The sequence below is a fragment of the Euprymna scolopes genome, chromosome 38 (genome assembly GCF_053919585.1).
Source record: "Euprymna scolopes isolate OS-2025 chromosome 38, ASM5391958v1, whole genome shotgun sequence".
NCBI classification, from domain to species: domain Eukaryota; kingdom Metazoa; phylum Mollusca; class Cephalopoda; order Sepiida; family Sepiolidae; genus Euprymna; species Euprymna scolopes.
In genome coordinates, this window is record NC_136519.1 from 79,447,567 (window position 1) to 79,468,775 (window position 21,209).

The 21,209-nt window shown below is 35.2% G+C and overlaps 1 protein-coding gene across 7 annotated transcripts in view; it reads right to left on the bottom strand.

Moving 5' to 3' along the window:
* Positions 1 to 1,760: 1,760 nt before the first annotated feature.
* The window catches only part of LOC145263212 (uncharacterized), a 145,816-nt gene continuing 126,367 nt past the window's right edge, over positions 1,761 to 21,209 (bottom strand). For 4 of the 7 annotated variants that reach the window (XM_080120294.1, XM_080120288.1, XM_080120289.1 and 1 more), the window contains exons 2-6: positions 14,411 to 15,051; positions 10,529 to 10,668; positions 5,189 to 5,423; positions 4,645 to 4,892; positions 1,761 to 3,078 (exon numbers count right to left, since the gene is read on the bottom strand). In XM_080120294.1, coding sequence (XP_079976420.1) covers positions 1,784 to 3,078; positions 4,645 to 4,892; positions 5,189 to 5,423; positions 10,529 to 10,668; positions 14,411 to 14,979 — 2,487 coding nt within the window. In that variant the 5' untranslated portion in view covers positions 14,980 to 15,051 and the 3' untranslated portion in view covers positions 1,761 to 1,783. Of the gene's footprint in view, positions 3,079 to 4,644; positions 4,893 to 5,188; positions 5,424 to 10,528; positions 10,669 to 14,410; positions 15,052 to 19,474; positions 19,745 to 21,209 lie in introns of those variants that run through there. The other 3 variants (XM_080120293.1, XM_080120292.1, XM_080120291.1) reach the window with 3 other exon arrangements.

Consider the following 21,209-nt stretch of genomic DNA (forward strand, 5'->3'; position numbering starts at 1 on the left):
TTCTCTGAGTTCCTGGGAGAGTGCAGCAGGGGATCGCAGAGAATGGAGGAAGATGTTTTCTAGGGACCAAAGAATTTGAACATAACCGCATTTGTCATAGGGACGCCCTTCGTGCAAATATGAAGGCAAAACACAAGAAAAAATCCACCTAAAAATGAATATGTATGCCATTGTGGTTTCAGAGCACACAGCAAAGCAGGGTTATCTGTTCACTCGAGAAGGCATCTTTGGCCGACGAGCATATGCAAGTTCACCATCTGCGGAGGAGTGTGCTGCACGTCTACAGGACTGCAATTATGCATGTGGTGTCACAGAGCTTAGGAGCTGCTGAAGATTGCATAATGAACCCTCATTCATCGTCATCGATGAGAGAATCCACAACCATATATATATATATATATATATATATATATATATATTAGTGATGGGACGATTCCAATATTTTTCCTGAGTCCAATACAATTCTCAAACTTATTTAATAACTAGCGGGGGTACCCGGCGTTGCCCGAGTGTTTGTTTCCGGGACGGGGGGGGGGGGGGGAGTTTTAAAAAATGTTATGGTAGGTAAGTAGGAAGGATCAAACCCGGAGTCATGAGTAAAAGTAGGAAAATAAAGTGTGAAAAAAAAAAAAAAAAAAAAAAAAAAAACATCTGCAACGTTAACAGTTCAGCCACCAAGAAAAGTCCATTCCAGTTGTTTAGGAAAAAAAAAAAAAAAAAAAAAAAAAAACGACTACGGTAGGTCGGCGCGAATGTGAAAATATAATGTGAATTGTCCAGCACACTAACCACTACGCCACAGAGCACTGCAGCTTAGTTTAGTGATTTTAAATAACTTCACATGAAAGAACTACGAAGCCAAACTGGTGTTCTCTTCTCAACTGTTCCTTGCGAACGATCCCTAAACGGTGTTAAGTGGTGGCAGGGGGAGGAGGAATTTATTAGAGAGAAAATATTTTACCACTTCCATTGATCTTAGTATAGAAATCTAAGATTATCGAGGAATTTGAGAAATAATAAGCCTATAACACACCTCAGATATTGTTCTGCCGTTTGTGCATATTATATTTGCATGAAATATCTTGATTTTTAATCCTATTAAGGTCAAAATCAGACAGGAAAAAATGAGTTCATTTTACTTATATAGAGATAAGACTCATTTCCTCTGATTTTCGTAAAAACACACGTTAAATATGCAGATATTTCCCTAAACATCAAAATACGCTTGTGGAGGATGAGCTATCGATTTTAGTTTTATTGGTATTTTAAAAATCAATAAATATCTAATATTTTATCATTATTACCAGCAATGGAAGATTTTGATTTAAACAAAATCAAATAAAAAAAAGACAATTAAAAGAATTGTTTTGGCATCAGAAAATAGGCATCAATTTTTCCAATTCCGATTCCCCAAAATCTTTCGATTTTTTCCGATTCCGATATCCCCCAAAGTTCTGATTCATTGTCTCATATATACGTAAATCAATACAGAAAAAAAAAATGACGATATAAAATTATATGCTACAATATATATATATATATAACACTAATACATGTATACATATATTCAACTGTTCTACCTAGACATCTAAAATTTTTATACAGTGACTAACATGTGTATATATATATATATCTGTCTTGTCATTTATCATTTTTAGCTAGCAAAAGAGCTCATGCAGCAATTGCGTGAAACGTTAAATTTCAGGTCTTCCTTTTTTCTGTTTTAGTTTTTATATACATGTACATACGTATATATATTATTTATTCTTTTTTTTAGTCTGACTTAGATCAACCCTACGTTTGTGGAGTTGGACTTGTGAAGCATGCAGAGGTGTTTGCAGAGAACCAACGGGTCTGTTTCGTTGGGGTACTGCATCAGCACCTCTGTGACCAATTTTTCCGGAAACAGGGTGTATAGTTTTTGGTAAACATCCATTTCCTGCATCGGAGACATTGTGGAGGACGGTAGGGACACGTGGCGCGTTGGAGAGTGGATTATATTTTGCTGCGCAATGTGATGTGCAGATGTTTGATGTATCGGAAGGTAGTTCATAGACGGCGGACTAATTGGTGATTGAGCGTAGGAATATTGAGTTGGATCCATGTATGCCCTTGGCATTGTATGCGTGTTCGCAAAAGACACCGGAGTACCAGGATTAGGGTGGACAGGCTCGTATAAAGTGTTGGGGTACTTCTGTTCGGAATTGCTCAGAATCGGTTGAAATGGTGGGGAAAGATTTATCTGGTTGTAGTGATCCAGATTTGGATGCGCCATCCAGTTGCTCGGGTAACTCGATTGACGACCCAAAGTCGGAGGGTAGGAAAGAAACTTTTCCGGTGAGGTTTGCATCTGGGCCATGGGTGGCATCATCGGTTCGTAAACTAAGGGGAACTGAGTTCGGTCTAGATAATGGATTGCTTGCCGTAAAGGCTTGTAATGGGATTCCGAAACAAAGGATCGACTGCGAGGACTATTTTGTTTTAAGCGCACGTCGTCTTCGCTGGTGATGCTATACTGGCGACTCACTTTCAGGTGTTGCGGGAGCGGTGAGTGTTTGTTTTGTGGACTGTGTTTCAATGGAACTGATTTGGTAGGACTGCAGGAATTTTTTGTCACGTTCGAAGCGCCCATAGATTTCTTCTCTGCATCTTTGGTCGCATCGTCGGAGAGTTTCTTAGCCAATTGTAAGTGGCCGATTACCAGAGGTTCTGTAGAAGTTGCCTGGTATCGATTTGAAAGATTGAGGAGGGGAGAATGGGAACTCAGGGCTGATACCTCAGCACTGTTGATATTGTTATTGTTATTGCTGCCGCTGCTGTTGTTGCTGCTGCTGCTGCTATTGTTGTTGTTGTTAGCTCTGGAGAATTTCCCCAACATAGCAGATTCGCTCCGATTAATATTCATCGCGAGTTTGTTTAGTTTCTCGTTGTATTCGATATGTTGACGTTTTTCTATTGCCTTTGCATCCAGAGTTGCATTCGAAGATTCCGTGGCATCATCCTCTTTCTGACAAACTGACTTCGTTCGAGCCAAAGTAGCTTTTGTTTTCGCTTTCCTGTCAGCTTTATTCTTTTCACCTGTAAATAAAATTAAAAAGAAGACTCAATATTAAGGATAGAAATAGATTACGTTATTCTTTACAGTAAAGAGAAACCCATTTACCACCATCCTTGAATGGCCATTCAGCCTTTATAAGAAGAAACTCATTAGTACAAAGAAAACTAGCAGGTTGCCTGATGTTGCCCCGTCATAAAACATGCTTAGATATATTTTACTTCATGCAGATTTCATATTTATTATTATAGAGCAAATTTTCTATTGATAATTATATTGTACCCAATATATTGTACTGATTTCAATAGTTTAAAAAAAAAGAAAGACTTTGGTGCCATCAGCTAGAATCAAAACCAAAACATAGCATTCCAACCTTATTTGTTACCATTGGAGATAACAGATGGATATCAGAATTTTAAAAATTAACTTACTTTACCATAGAAAGTATATTTGTGTATGCATAGAGAGTGAGCGTTTAGTCGACTTCCGCCTGCTAAGTTGCAGGTTTTTTTTAATTTTGAACCCTTACCAGCTAATTATAAAAACTAAAGAGAAAATCGAATTTGTTCTGCATATTCAAATCCCTTATATATCAAGTTCCAAGTCTGTAGATCAAAAATTGACAGAGGAGTTTGATAGAGACAGTTTGACAGACAGACAGGGTCAATTTTTTTATATATATACTAACAGTTCAGCCCGGCTTTGCTCGAGCCTTATGTACTGTTCATAACTTGCCCTACGTGTGAATACACTTTATGTAAGATTTCAAATGTTTAGACCAAAATTTGTCTGAGTAATTTTGTAGAGACCGCAGAGATCCATTTTTTTTTTTTTTTTTTTTTTTTTTAACTTTGACCCCAATTTTGAACCGTTAGCATTTGTTTTGGGGCTCAAATCAAATTCAAAAGTTTGATCCATGTTCAAGTAACCTACATTTAAAATTGTAAGTATTTAGACCAAAATTGGCGGAGGAGTTTGGTAGAGCTTTCAAAAGGTCAAATCGTTGAACTTTGATCCCTTGACAGCCAAATTTCTGGCCGAAAACCGATAAAAAAGATTTTCCCAAATCTCAATTCTCTAGACCGAAAATTGATAGAGTTATTGTGTAGGTAAATGTACACAGACACAGACATTTTCACTTATATACACACACACACTAGCAGGTATACTACCCAGTTATACAATACACTTAAATATGATATTTTAATCCATGCAAATTTTGTATTTGTTATTACAGAGCAAATTTTCTATCGATTTTTATATTGTATCCAATATTATATATATATATATATATATATAGATATCAATGATTTCAAAAGTTGAACCAGCTTCCTTCAAAGGAGGAAGCGTCTAGGGAATGTAAAATTCATAAGCAATCCCAGTTGCATATATATGCTGGTTAAGCGGGATGATAATGTTAGGTTTTTGCAGTTCTTGCAGGGAGGTGTCGACGTCCTACATACAGCGTCTGGTATTCTCAAACAATCACCCATCATTAACGACCAGGCTCAACATTGCTTAACTTACAGCACAATCATGTTGACACACTGGTTCTCATTAGATTTAGAAATAACAGAAAAGCCAGTTACCTTCTGCCATCACTCGGTCTTTAACTTCTTGCATCATTGGTTTATAACGTTCAGCAAGTTTCTCCATCACAGTTTTGTGTGGTGCATTTCCCCTCTCTGGATGGTGGTATTTACATTTGTTGCCATACGTACACTTCTTGCCATATGGACATGTTGGAGGTAAAGGCTCTGGTGCTGTGGGTGTTTTACGCAAGAAATTATCAAGACTGGGACCATGTCGACCAAGCGGGTCATCAGGAGGCATGAACCTAAGAAAAAAAAATAAATAAAATAAAAACTTTTTTAAATAAAATAAAAATAAAGAAATAAAATAAATAAAAAAGAAATAAAAATAAAATAAATAAATTTAATAAATAAAAAATTAAAAAAAAAAAATAATTTAAAAATAAAAATTTTAATAAAAAATTAGAAAAAAAAAAAAAAAAATTGGAAAAAAAAAATTTAAAGAATAAAGTAAAAGATGATCACACTTTTAGAAGATACTTATTTTGAATAAAATTTAAATGCAAAAATTTGAAAACTTTGAAGTAACACTTCAACTCACTTGTCTTCCATAAATGAATACATTAAAAGACGTTCCTCAACGACTTTTCGGAAGCCTTCGTTCTCGTTAAGCAAGTCTCGATAATTATCATTTGAAACAACGATTCCGTCAAGTTCATGGGCAACTTTAAGAATGTATCTGTCGTCGTAGCAGGCAACACGGCGGCCCTTGATCGTCCGAGCTGGGGTGAACACAAGAATCCGTTCTTTTTCCAATTCCATCAAAATTTCTTGGTCTGTTTAAATAATAATAAAAAAAAATATCCAAAATAAAAGTAAGTTGATATGAATGAGAAAGGCACAACTTAAAAAAAAAAAAAAATAAAATAAAAGCAAAAATTTTGTAAGCAAAGAATAAAAAAATGCTGTATAGTGGACGCGAACTTGCAAAAGTTAAGTTTGTAAGCGAACACGTTATCAATCGGACCCCGATGACACATGTTATGACGTTACAAATTTAACTTTTAAAAAATGAAACAACAAATCGACCATTCACACATGCATGATTAACAAACAGTGTTGAAACTATATGCGTGTGTGTGTGTGTGTCATGGCTGGGTTCGAATCTCCCGATGGGCAGCAATCGTGTAACTCTGCACTGATGATTCCCAAAAGGTTGAAACACTAGTGTCTGCAGGTATTAAAATATATATATATATATATATACAGTGGAGTGAAACAAATATTCATACGCATGAAAACTTCACACAAAACATTTTTACATGAAATAATTGACAATTTTTTTTTCCTAATCTTTTGATATTGTGTCCGAGACATTGCTCTTACCATGTTTGTGCTGTTTCGATGCGGTTGACAAAAGTTTTTAGCAAACACACAGCTGAGATTTAGATTATAGATAATGTGCTAACTACATGCATTAAAAAATGGGTTCCGTTTGAAATTCCGTGCCGATTACAGCGGTCAACAAAGTTTCCCCAGAGTTCAACAAGATAAACCTGAAGAAGGTTGGGAGTTAATTTAATGAAAATAGAAGTCCAAAGAATCCAAATAACACGGGAGAGTGTTTTGTAAGTAACGGACCATTACTGGAAGCTCAAAGAAATTGGATTTTTACCAATGGACAATGGTACAACAGGCTAGTACACATAGAAATTTAGATAACCTGTGTAGATTATGTTTGAATAATTTCACTTTAAAAACCCCCAAAACCTAATCAACTGTAGAAGTGGAATAACAAACAACTGTATTCACAAAAACTTTACTTTTCACAAATAATATGTAAGTGATGAGTTCATTAGATGCAAAACAGTTGACTTCAGAGGAACAATAAATCTGGACAGTATAGGAAGAGGTGTACAGAAGAGTAGACTTTGATGGTGTGATCACACTGTAAGAAAGGGTGATAGTTCTTGGGTTAGTAGATGTAGAACAGTTGAGATAGCAGGTTCAGTGTACAAGAGAAGGCCAAGGAAACCATGGTTGGAAGTGATAAGGATGAGCTTGAGAGAAAGAAGGATAAATAAAGACTTGGCCAGAGATAAGTTAGTTTGGAAGTCAATTTCTAAAATTTGTATTATTCAGTTCTCATCAACAGTGTTATTCACAAAATGTTTCGATCAACGTAACTTTTTTTTTTTTAAATTCAATTCAGTCCAGTTCAAACAAGGCAGAGTGCCACTTTGAAGTAGGGGGCTACTATCGGGGACACAAGTTGCAGGGATATTATGAAGGGAGATGAGTAGCAAGATGTCTGTTTACATTACACTTGAACTTCTGCATGTCAGTACAGTTGGGAAAGCAGAATCTCGGAAGGGAGATCCAAAGTCTAGCAATTCTGGGGAAAAAAAACTATTGGAGTAAAAAGCTTTCTTACATCTAGGGATCTCTACTGTGAAAGGGTGGGATTTTGCTGCTTGTCAGGTTTACCCTATTAAACTATGGAATCTTTTGGTTGAACTTGGGAATCTGGCCGAAATTTTGAACAGAACAGAAAATTCCGTGCAGACCCCCCCCACCACCACCACCACTCCAAGAGTTTAACACAAAGATTCCCAAGTTTGACAAGATACACCTGAAGATGGTATATTGACTGAAACGTCCTGAGAATCACTTAAAAGGAGAACAGTAGTCCAAATAATTCAAATGACACTTAAAAAAAATAAACATTCAATGCATTCTAGATATGTTTATTTTTTTAACATGCAAAATGGATGTTTAACTGAATATTACAATATTAACGGAATGTTACAATATCAACGGAATGTTACAATATCAACGGAATGCTACAATATCAACGGAATGCTACAATATCAACGGAATGCTACAATATCAACGGAATGCTACAATATCAACGGAATGCTACAATATCAACGGAATGTTACAATATCAACGGAATGCTACAATATCAACGGAATGCTACAATATCAACGGAATGTTACAATATCAACGGAATGTTACAATATCAACGGAATGCTACAATATCAACGGAATGTTACAATATCAACGGAATGTTACAATATCAACGGAATGTTACAATATCAACGGAATGTTACAATATCAACGGAATGTTACAATATCAACGGAATGCTACAATATCAACGGAATGCTACAATATCAACGGAATGCTACAATATCAACGGAATGTTACAATATTAACGGAATGTTACAATATCAACGGAATGCTACAATATCAACGGAATGCTACAATATCAACGGAATGCTACAATATCAACGGAATGCTACAATATCAACGGAATGCTACAATATCAACGGAATGCTACAATATCAACGGAATGTTACAATATTAACGGAATGCTACAATATTAACGGAATGCTACAATATTAACAGCGATGATAACTTTAAAGAAATAGAGACAAAGTGCTTTGGGAGAATGCCAAGCAACATTTTTTTTTCCCATTGCATTTTCACCCAAACAAAGCAGTGCCACTTTGATGTAGGGGGCTATTATCTGAGCCATAGTTACAATGATACTATGTAGGGAGTTGAGCAGCAAGATGTCTCCTTAAATTAAACTCAAACTTCTGCATGTCAGTACAGTCAGGGAAACCGGAAGACGGAAGGGAATTCCAAAGTCTAGCAATCTGAGGAAAGAAACTATTGGAGGAGAAAGCTTTCTCACATCTAGGGAATCTGTGTAGGGGTGAGATTTACCTGCTTGTCAGGGATATTTACGTACAAGGGGGTACAAGGGCTTGTGAAACAGGCAGAAGGATGTAACATTTTGTCAATGGGACACATTTTAGGGTTAGGGTTAATAAACGTAAACTTGCAAAAATCAGATTCCATAGTTGGCATAGGGTTACTGATCCTTCTTTACAATCAAGTACTTACAAGGTGAAGGTTGCCAACATCCATATACAAGTGAAAGTGGTGCTATGGTGGAGTTGGCTGGATTTGATCTTGGTGCACCAAGATCGTCAATCCACGTCATCATCCATCTCACCACTGTCACTTCCCTGTATTCAAGAAAAAAAAAAATAAAAATAAAAAAAAGCAATGCAAAACTTTAGCCAGGTTTTCAAACAAAACCCTATCCATCATGCATTGCGATTTTGGTTGTCACATGCTAGTAGGAGACTTGACTAATTAGGTCACTGGCTCTAAAACAAAAACAAGACCCTTAAACATATCTCAAAGAAGCTTAAATTTGGAGAATATTTATCAAAGTCTAATAGCTATTGTTAAATTTTTTTGGTTTTTTTCATACATCATATCTAAACATTTTATTTCATGATACGCTGTGTATTTTATCCTTTATTTATATATAATGAATTTAAATTTAAAGGCTTGCTCAAAACCAAACCAATGAAAAATTGCTTTTTGTAAAAAATTGCTAAAAAGAAAATGGCTGCCAAGTTCTTAGAATGCATTCAACAAGTCTTGTCAATCATGTTTATGGCAATGATTTCATGTGGACTGAAGAAATGATATTCCAACTCATCACGGATCTGGTGGATAATTTCGAAGAGTCAGTTCGTATCAAAATTTTCGATTCGAATTTGTATTTTGCATCAGAGTATCGGCTCAGTTTTTGTGGTACTTTTTGTATTGCTTTCTTAGAATGCGTCCAACAAATCTTGTAAATGATATTTATAAACAACGATTTCATGTAGATGAAGGAATAACAATATTCTAACTTGTCATGGAGCTGAGAATTTCGAAATGATTCAATGAATTAACAAAGACCAGTGATTAGCCAATTCTTGGAAGTCTGGAGTCTATAATTTACTATGTGCATTGAACTGCTATTCACAGTTAATTAATGGTTGGATGTAGAAATGTTTAAAAGAGGGTTGGTTGGTTGTTTTACGGCATATCAACCCTTTTCGGGTTATTTAATGCCGAATACAAAGATTTTGAAGAAAAATGTTTTAATAGAATATATTTGTTGTTTTCAAGTCATTTTCTATTTAACCCATAGTTGGGACCCTAACAGGTACTACCACTCCGGGTCAGAGTGGACCTGGGAGCAATGGTAATTAAAGGGTGACTCCACACTCCCCAAAGCCAACAAGCTGGGGCCCTCACCACTGGATATAGTTTAAGGTCATATCCAGGACCTCCATTGAGGGACTTTTACCCTCTGCAGGGGGGCAGTCAGCGTATTCTAATGCCCCACCGACAGGGCCGTTTAAAAGATGGATTTTGTTGTTTAATATGAAAAAATTTGTATAAAACATACATATATACACACACATATTAGTGATGGGACGATTCCAATATTATTACAGATTCCAATATTATTACCGATTCCGTACTAAATTCCTCATTCTGATTTTTACAAATCTCTAAAGATTTAATTATAAATTTGTTATTTTTCCCCAGTTACCGTAAAAAGACATGTTTTAAATGGTCAGATGTTTTCCTACACGTCAAAATAAACTTGTAGGGGATGTTGTTTCGATTTTAGTTTTAAAAAATATAAATATTTACTATGTTGTTGTTGTTATTATTATTATTATTATTATTATTATTATTACCTGCAATGGAAGGTTTTGCTTTTAACAAAATCAAGTAAAAAAAAAAAAAAAAAAAAAAAAAAATAATTAAAAGAATCGTTTTGGCATCGGACGATAGGCACAAATTTCTTTCGATTCCGATTCTGATTAATCATCCTAACACAAATATATATGGATTGGGTTAGGAGCAAGTTTGAGTTACAGCAGACCTATGAATAATGCTCATTAAGGGATGATTATCCACTATATGAAAGCTTCCAAATTCGGGTTCTCAACACAGGATGCACTCAACGGTCACACCTAGGACTCATGTCCACCCTAAGATACACCAGTGCGCATTAAAGATGTTAGGCATACACAAGGGAGGAGATAAAAAAAAAAATTTAAAAAGTGACGTTACCTGTGATAGGTGCATCTTTACGAGGTGACTCTTTACGCCATAACGGAACGAACACGACAATCTTTCGATGACCTCTCTGCTTAAAGTAATCCACGGCGTACTTGATGCCCTTGCAAGAAAATACTTCCCGGTTACCATGCCTACAAAAAAAGAAAAACAATTTTAGTATCTTTTTTTTTTTTATAAATTTTCTCATCAATTTGTTCAAGCTAGAGAAGGAATATCCTAGCGGATGCCAAACATTCACCCGTTAACTCAGATATTCCAACCGAGAGATCTTTTTATGATTCTAATTGTTCCTTTAAGTGCAATTGATTGAATCTCTCCTGCACTTGGTTCACTAGGTATATTTGCCAGGAAATTCTTTTTCAGGAGTCCAGTAAACCGCTCAGATATTCCAACCGAGAGATTTTTTTCAGAATCTGACTGTCCCTTTAAGTGCAAGTGTTTGAATCTCCCCTGCACTTGGTTCACTGGGTATATCTAGCAGGTTTTTTGTGTTTTATTTTAGTTTGTCAACGTGTGTTATGTTACATCGACCCTTTTTATTTTTTTTTCATGTTATTCAACGCTTTTTGCATGATATGTATACATATAAGACAATCACGTTGATACACACATTCTTGCTTGATTCCCAAAGTTAAGCAACGTGGAGTCTGGTCAGTACCAGATGGGTGACCATTTGGGTATTACCAGCCACTGTATGTAGGAGGACGAGATCTCCCTGCAAGAACTTCAAAAACCTAACATTGTCGTCTCCCTCGATCGGGATTTACATGCAACTGAGGATCGCTTGTGAACTTGATATTCCCACAAAACTTCTTCCTTTGGAGGAAGCTGGTTCAGCTAAGCCAGGGGGGATGCTGTTGACATGCATATGCACATACATATTGTATCATTATCACTGGCATAATATTCAGTTTAACATCCGTCTTACATGCAGAAACTTTTTAATAATTCATTTTCACACACCGCCAAACAGTCGGGCAACACCGCACTCCCTCGGCTAGTTGTATGTAATTAGAAAAACTCATTAAATCAGATTTGTTAGGGGAAAAAAGTGCAATGAAAAAAAAAAAAAAAAAAAAAAAAAAAAAAATTTTTTTTTTTTTACTGCTATTTCAAGCTAAACAAAGTATAGTGTCACTTTAATGTAAAGTGCTACTATTTGGGTATTACCAGCCACTGTATGTAGGAGGACAATGTAAAGTGCTACTATTTGGGACCAGATTTGCAAGAATACGGTGTAGAGAATTGAGCAGCGAGATGTTTGTTCATAGTACACTTAAAATTCTGCAAGTCATTACTAAGGCTACGACAACAGCATATTCTTTTAATTGTTTTGACTCTCGAGTATATATCCGACACAGTTAGACACAGTTAATCAACCGAGAACCACATCATTCTATCTAAAAGCATATAAGATATCAACGGATACAAACTCGAGAGTCAAAACAATGAAAAGAATATGCTGTTTCTAGTTATTACAGTCAGAGAAGCAGGGACGTGGGAAGGAATTCCAAAGTCCAGCAGTTTGAAGGAAGAAACTATCGGAGTAAAAGACTGTCCGGCATCTAGAGATCACTATTGTGTAGGGGTGGGATTTTGCTGCTTATTGGGTTAGTCAGAGTGAAGTGGTACAAGTGCCTTCGGTTTGTCGAAGCACATTTCATCAAATACTTCTAAAACAGGCAAAGAGATGTAACATTTCAGTGATGGGACAGAGGTTGGAGGTTTGTTAATAGTATGGGATCCATTAGGTTGGCGATTCTCTTTTGGACTCAAAGAGGGAGAGACTAGTGGCAGATGCACCAGCCCGTGCATGAGCGAATGTTAACTTTGTAGAGATACAGGATGCTTTCCGGTGTGAGCAACTGTCTAGCATGGTAAAGAGAACCCGCCTCCTTTGCAGCAGCCTTGGCAATATCTTCAATGTATTTGTTCCAATTCATGTTACTTGTGAATGTTAAGCTAAGGAGTTTGAACAAAGAACTTTTTTTTTTTTTTTTTTTTTTTTTTTTTTTTACACACACGGTGATCACCACTTATCAAGGCCCGGAAGCCACTCAGGGATAAGGGTTATTGCAAGTACAGTACGTTAGTGTGGAGATTTAATGAACTGTTTACTTAAGGGAGCGGTTCATTAGGAATTTGTTTACGTTGAACTTGAAGACATTCAGGTTGTAGTCAGGTGGGAAGCAGGCAGATGGAACAGAGTACCACAGGCGTGCAGAACTTTCGGGTAATGTTTAATATGTACGCGGGGATCCTTTGTCCAAGGTGACTTTTAGCTTGGATATGAGAGACATCGTCACTATCTTCTTTGGGTGGCTGTTACATGCAGCAGAAATGAAACGAGAAGAAAGCATCGATAGTATATCCTTTTGATTTTATACTTTATTCACCACAAACAAGGCACAACATCACAGAGCGAGAAGAGGGCTACTGTGAACGAGGGGCCGAATTTACAGAGATCATCCTACATAGGAAGTTTGTAACATAGTGCGAATGCATGTATGTAAATGCATGACATGATGTTAACAATGGGGAAAAAAAGAACTATAGAGATGATTATGAGAGAGATGAGATAAAGTTCAAGATCTCGTGAGAGATATGGATAAAGTTCAAGATCTCGTGAGAGATATGGATAAAGTTAGAGATCTCGTGAGAGATATGGATAAAGTTAGAGATCTCGTGAGAGATATGGATAAAGTTAGAGATCTCGTGAGAGATATGGATAAAGTTAGAGATCTCGTGAGAGATATGGATAAAGTTAGAGATCTCGTGAGAGATATGGATAAAGTTAGAGATCTCGTGAGAGATATGGATAAAGTTAGAGATCTCGTGAGAGATATGGATAAAGTTAGAGATCTCGTGAGAGATATGGATAAAGTTAGAGATCTCGTGAGAGATGTAGACAACATTCGAGATCAGGTGGGTGATGTCACGGCTGCAACAATGTAGCAATGACATTTCGTCAAAGAAAAAGCGAGTTGGAGTTATTTCCTATTCTTTGTCTTGGCCTCCTTCGCGACTGCAACTGCACACGTGTGTTGGTCCGTGGAAAATGTTACACAACATAAGTTTCAAAGATTTATACAAATTTATAGGGACCATCCTAAGTGGAAAGTTGTGCAGCGAGATGTTTGTTCACATTACATTTCAATTTCTGCATGTTGGCACAGCCAACAAAAACACGGAGAAGATAAGGAAGGAATTCCAAAAAAGCAAGCAGTTCAAGGACAAAAGCTATTTGAATAGAAAGTTTTTCATGAATGTGGTGACTTTTATGGTCATCATCATCATCATATATGAATCTGAAGATTCTGTTGTTGGCATTGGTTTCCGATATTTTTTCTAGTCAGAATTCTTTTTAGAAAGACATCAGATACTTACAGGAGGGGGCCACGAGAAGGTTGCTAATGTCTTAAGCGAAAGTGATTCTGTTGTGGAACGAACTGGATTCAAACTTGGAACACCCAGGTTGTCAGTACGTGTCATTAACCACTAGACTAGTGTTACCTTTCAACTTCTGTAGTAAAGGGGTGAGATTTCGCCGACTGACAGGGTGGCCAGGGGCTACTAGTGAAGCAAGTTCATCAGAACACATTCCATTAAAGTACTTGTAAAACAAGTATGGAGATGCAACCCTGCGGTGATGGGACAGGGGCTGGAGCTTAGTAGACAGTCTGGAATCTATTAGATTAGAGACATTTTTTTGGGGGGGGGGGACCCTTGGGAGGGAGATTTAAAAAGTAGTGTGTCACACCCACTTTTTCTTTTCAAACTCTTGTTTTGTTATTCATCATCCCAAGCAACACCAGGTATCCCTGCTGGTATAAGCAAAAGCAAAAGCAAAAAAAAAAAAAGTAAAATACTTACTGCATGGCGACATTACTTCCATCGATAACGATCCTTCGTAAATTATCCCCATCATCGTCGTCATCAGGATTCGGGCTGGGAACTTTGGTATCCTCTAAGGCACTTTCTGGCGACGGGCTCAACCCTAACTCGGGCTCCTCAGATGCCCTCGGAGTCCGCGCGAACAACTTGATGAGTTCCGCAAGGAGGACATCGCTCTTCTCCGCTTCGGGCCCGAGTTTCTTTAGCACGGTCATGAGGTCAGACTCGTCGTAGCCCAAGCGTATTGCATAATCCACTTTCGACAAATAGTTTGGATCGGACCGGATCCTCTGTTCTTCTTCGTTGCTGCTGGAGTCCATTTCGCTATTCCAGTCGTCCTCTTCTGTTTCCGAGGTAGAGTTGTGAGGAGCGTCAGTGTCCTGGTGAGGGAGATAGTTAGATTCCAGAGTTTCAGGTTTCCTGTTAGCCATCTTTGGTAACGTGTCCAGATTATTCTGTATGGAGCACATTCTGCCAGTTGTGCCGCACAAATACGAGTTGAAATTCTGCTTTTTTATCAAATCATTTGACGGGACTACCAATAACATTCTATAAGGTGACAATAATTGGTTGCGTTATGTATTTTGTTGGTGGTTGTGCAAGCACTTCGCGCTGTAATCCTGTAAGAACAAAAAAAATATCATTAGAAAATTATCCAACCAGACAGCATGCATATTAATTAGTGATAGGGCGATTCCAATACAATTACGGATTCTGTTCTAAATTCCTGATTTTTTTTTTTTTTAAATCTTTAAACAGTTATTGCGTTGTTATCATATTTACATTTTGGGATTTACATAAAACTCATGTACCTTGTGTATATATTTTTGCAAACGTAAATATACAATCGTAGGAGGGGGGGATCTATAGATTTTAGTTTTACTTATAAAAAAAATAAATCGATTAGTTTTACTTATAAAAAAATAAATAAATATCAATAAATATTTGTCATTTTATTTGTAACAGCAATGGAAAATTGTTTTCAATAAACAAAAAAAAAAAATTAAAAGAATCGTTTTTTGGCATCGGAAAACAGGTACAATTTTTTATGATCAGATACTAAAAAAAAACCAAAAAAAAAACCTAGCTTTCTTTTCTTTTTTTTTCAATTCCCGATTCCAATTGATCATTCCAACACTATTTTTAATTTTCTTATGATTCTGTTCAAGCTGTGGATGGGGCATCCCACTGGATGCAAAACATTCACCCACCATCTCATACATTCCAACTGAGAGATCTTTTTAAGATTCTTACTGTTCCTTTAAGTACAACTGCTTCTATCTTGCACTTGGTTCACCGGGTATATTTGCTAGATAGTTTTTGAAATTCTTTTTCACGAGTCCAATTGCTCCTTTAATTACTGGAATGATAGAGATCTTCCTAAGATTCCAGTTTCTTTTAATGTCAGACATGAGACGTTGGTATTTCGTTAGCTTTTCTCTCCTAGTTCTGTTTAACACATTGGGGACACTGACTTCTACTAAGGTTGCTTCTCTCCCTTTCTTGTCACACAACAGCATTCAACTTTGGTAACCTCAGTAAATTCTTAGAAACAGAATTGCATGCGAGGTTGGCACTAATTGAATTGATCTCAATTAGCAAGCCTCATCGGGGATCGTCCCTTGTTTTTGATCAATAACGTTTTTGTAAACTTTAAATCATGAAAATTGATTAAATAGGTTTTGTTTTTTGAAAGAAAATATAATTTTATGCGAAATTTCCCCCAAATTCAAGGGCGACAATTCAATTCGACTACGGAGATTTTTGTATTCAAAATACATAAAACTTTTTAATCATTAAAAATAGTACAATTTGTATTTGTTTTCCTTAAATCCAGGGGAGGTAATTGTAGTCTGTAAATTTGACAAAATATTAAAATCCCACATTTCAGAATAAAAAAATAACGGATTGCTTTTTATATATATATATATATATATATATATATATATATATTGTAAAGAGAAAAAAACTTTTTCGTGATTTTTCGAAGTTTTACTATTTTCATCATGGCCGGTAATAATGTTCTATTTATTTATTTTTTAAATATTTTTTACGACCTGCTCCAGCTCCACTGCTCCACTCCAGTGAGGCTCCACTACTGCTCTAGCGTAGTATAAACACCCCCAAAAACGTGTTAATAACGGCTTTCGGAATAAACACCCCGCCATGTTAAGAACGGTTTTCGAGGTTGGGGGAGGGGGTTTGTTCCGAAAGCCGTTCTTAACATGGGGAGGTTGGGAGGTGCTTATTCTGGAGAGCGTCGTAAAAATGTATCATTTTTTTTAAAACCTAAAATGCATGGTAAATTTATACAAATACCGTGACAGCGAATTAGTAGAAAAAAATGTACCCTAACCCTAACCCTAGCAGTATCAGAATTTTTGTAGGAATTTTTGACACCCCTAACACGAAACTGCGAATACAATATAAAAATCTCGTAATTTCTCTGTTAAAAGTGGGTTATTTATTTTCTTTATGGATTATACTTCCAAAATAAACTATTACAGTTGTTTTAAAAGTAATAAAAATATTTTTATTTTTTTTTAAAACAGTAATGAATTTTCCGAACTCAATATTTTTCAATTTTTAAACTCAATATTTTTAAATTTTAAAAATCTATCAAAATTTTTCTATTGATTCTATTTTTACGATATTTTCAGGGTCAATGTGAAATTTTATGTTCTTTCCAATAAACCGAATATAATATTTTAGACAAACGTTTTTTTTTAAATTCACGCCCCCCCATTTTCACGCCCCCCCCATTTTCACGCCCCCCCCATTTTGAAATGTCTATTAAAAAGTAAATAATTAATTTATGTTTAATAGGTTTATATATCACAAATTGAAGAGAAAAGGTCAATAAATAATATATTCAAATTTAAAACAAAAAAAAAAAATCAGTTTTTTAGAAATTTACCTGTAAAGTCCGAAGTTTAAAACCTTATTTTATAAGAACACATTTTTTCTTTTTGTCTTTTTTTTTTTTTTTTTAATGAAACCTTGGTCCTTGCTCCTTTAATTGAAAAAAAAATTAGGGCTTGAATTACATTTTTCGAGGAGTTATAAGCTTAGAAAGATAGGGGGTCGAATAATTTACGCCTCTCATTTTGAAATGTCTATTAAAAAGTAAATAATTAATTTATGTTTAATAGGTTTATATATCACAAATTGAAGAGAAAAGGTCAATAAATAATATATTCAAATTTAAAACAAAAAAAAAAATCAGTTTTTTAGAAATTTACCTGTAAAGTCCGAAGTTTAAAACCTTTTTAAAAAAAAAAAAACACATTGTTTTGTTTTTGTTTTTTTTTAAATAAAACCTTGGTCCTTACTCCTTTAATTGAAAAAAAAAATTAGGGCTTGAATTACATTTTTCGAGGAGTTATAAGCTTGGAAAGATGGGGTGGAATTATTCACTATTTTCACGAAATTTCTGACACTGCTACCCTAACCCAGTTTTCAGATTCGTGTTCAGCACACCGAAACGTAACAGAATACTACGTAAAAGATTTTACTAATTCGCTGTCACGGTGTTTGTATAATAATACCAAATGCATTTTTGAAATCGAATTATACTGCAGAAACAGCAAAGATTTCTGCTACTAAAGAAGAAAAATGTTTTGCAAATAAAAAAATTCATAAATATTTTGGTGTTTAACGCATTTCAGATGAAAACATTACGTACTTACGTGTGATGACGAAATCAGTGTAAATTACGAAAACTAATCTAGTAAAAATAATTACAAGTAAAAATAGATTTATTTAGTTGTATGCGGAAGAATTGTGCGACTAATTCAGTTCACAATTTTAAAATAAAAATTCTCAAAACGTAATCATGGACGATTTTTTCTTTTCTTTTTTTTTGTTTTAAATACATCTCGCTCATCTTTACTGGGCTATTTTTCGTTATTTTGTGAATCTATACTGATGTCGACATGATACATGAGTGCATAATGTTCTCACCTGAAATGCGTCGGTTTAAAAGATCACCAATTCACACAAGCACCATTTTTTCTTTGAAATAATACTTTTTTAAAAGCAGTGCGCGCACACGCCCATGACCTACTTTTTTTTTTTTTTTTTAGTCATATCTAGACATGTGTCGGGTTAAGGTTATAGTCCAGGTCATAATGTTGACATCGAGGAGAGACTCATTTCTCACCGTAAAAAAAAAAAAAAAAAAAAAAAAAAAAAAAAAAAAGAAATGCCCATGGGTCGTCTAAACATCGTCTTTAAAATACACCAATAAAACTTAAGTTGTGGAATACCCCCCTTTTTTTTACCCCTTCCCTTCGCATAAGAACTAAACAAATCCCACATTTGAGAACCTCTAACGACTAGCAGCTGTATTTCAAAATTTACAATAAGTTAACGAGTTTAGGAGTAACTCACAGGTGGTGTTCGATGGAACCCGAGTGACAAGTCTCCCCACATTTCCAGCACCTCCGCCTCGTTCGATAACCGTTGCAAATCACGTTACGTTATCGCAACAGCAGTTTACCATTGATTTTACGCTGAAATTTTATTATCAGTATTATTATTATTAGTAGTAGTAGTAGTAGAGGTTTCCCTCTCCCCCATCCCCCTCAATGTCGAATTTGGTGTAATTTTGTCAAATGCTATCAAAGCCTCAAAAGTTAATTAGAATTCAAGAAATCTAATTTAGAAGTCACATTGAAGGTATTTATTCCTCTTCCACCGCGAGAAACGCGACACAAGGGCTGGAAAGTGGGATTGAAAAGTCGGTGGCCCGGAGAAGGAGGGGCACTTTGACCCTGCAAAATATGTCGGGGCAGTCCCATTGACATTCCCCTGGTAGAGGCGCCTCAAGCGATTAGTTACCAACTAATAATCCCTTATCAAAGAGAGAGAAGACAAAACTTGGGGAGATAGACCTCCTAGAACTGCACAAGACCAGCATTATTACACCGTAACCAACAGGGGGCAGATGATTACAGAAATTATTTAATTTCTTGGCCTGGGGAGAAAAATATAATAATAAAAAAATACTATTGGGTAAAAAAAAAAAAAAAAAAAACTCACGCGAAAATAGAAGAGATATTGCAACATACCCCATAGTACAATGGAACAGCCAGCATTTATAAACTCTTAACAGATGCGTGGACGACGAATGGTTTATATAAGAAAAAAAAATGTCTAAAAGTTTAAAAACAAAGTTGAAAAGGAATAAAATTGTTTTCTGACCTACATTGAAAGCTTCTGGGTTGTGTTTGTGTAAACGAATTAGAGAGAGAATGCAGAGAGAGAACCAGGAGGTATGTAGCCGTATACAAAGGAAGACACGCATGAAGCGAAAGAGAAAAAAGAAAGTTAAAGACATAAAGAGAGAGAGAGAAAGAGAGATAGCGGGGGGACATACAAAGAGAGAAAGAGATATGAAGAATGCAGAAAAAGAGAGAGAGGAAAGACAGAGAGAAATAGAAACAAGCGGGAAAGACAGCGGGAGAATGCAGACAAAGAGAGAGGGGTAAGTGGGTTAAGAGGAGGGGGCAGACAGCAGACAGGTAGAGGGGAAGGGAGAGGAGGCAGTTGAATATCAAGTTTTGAATTCGTTGTTGTTGTCGCCTTAAACGTCCAATAAGTAACTAGGCTAAACTATGAAAATAAATAAACAAAATTTTATAAACACGTTTTTGTTTTAGCAAAACTTGACTGAAAATCCTTGCCAAAAAATGTTTACATAAAATTTTTTTTTTTCAGATAGACTTTCAATTTGATACTTGTTTAGTTTAATCAAGACAAAAAAAAAAAATATTTAAAAAAAAAAAAAAAAAAAAAAAAATGAAAATATTGAAAAAAAAAAAAAAATGGAAATTAAAAAAAAAAATGAAAATATTAAAAAATGAAAATTAATATTTTCATTTTTTTTCTTTTTAATATTTTCAGTTTTTTAAATGAAAATATTAAAAAAAAATGATAATGTTTAAAAAAATTATATTGTACATACACGTTATGGAATTAAGTTCTCATAAAAAAATTCATTTAATTTGATATATACACATACACACACACACACACCAACAAACTATCTTCAAGTTTGGTCGTCCTGTTTACAAAGACTTTGTGTCGACTGCAAAATGAAACTTGTTTTATTTATTTATTTATTTTCGAATTGTATTTTTTTTTTAAACAAACAAATGACAACCATTTTTTTTTCATTTGCTTAATTAAAAATAAAAACAAAACAAACTAGTTTCATTTTACAGCCGACAGCTCCGCACAAAGCCTTTGTAAACATAGGGTGACTTAACTTGATGAAAACATACCTCTTTAAATTTCTAAATAAATAAATAAACTAAATTCGCATAAAATAGCAAGGATCTTTTAGTCAACAGGTGCGCGGAACAAAAATCTTTTTTTTTTTTTAGGGTTTGTATTACTATACACAGATTCGAAAAAGTTGTCAAAAAAACAAATATATAACAAATAAATGTTATCAAAGGCAAGATAAATTATTTTTCTACCAAACTGGATATAATTTTCGTGTTTTTATTCAATTTAACATGTTTATTCAGCTCGAAAAGCATACAGTGTTTACCGATGTATTGGAAAATTTAAAATGGCGGCCGACTCTCTCTTTAACACGGTAAGTTCGGAAAAAGATGTAATAAATAATAAAACTAGACAAAATACTGTTAGAAATTTGCTCAATATATGTTACTGTGACATAACTTGACATATATTCGGTGTTTTTTTAATAGCATTTTGTCTAGTTTATTATTTATAACACCTTTTCCCGAACTTACCGTGTTACATG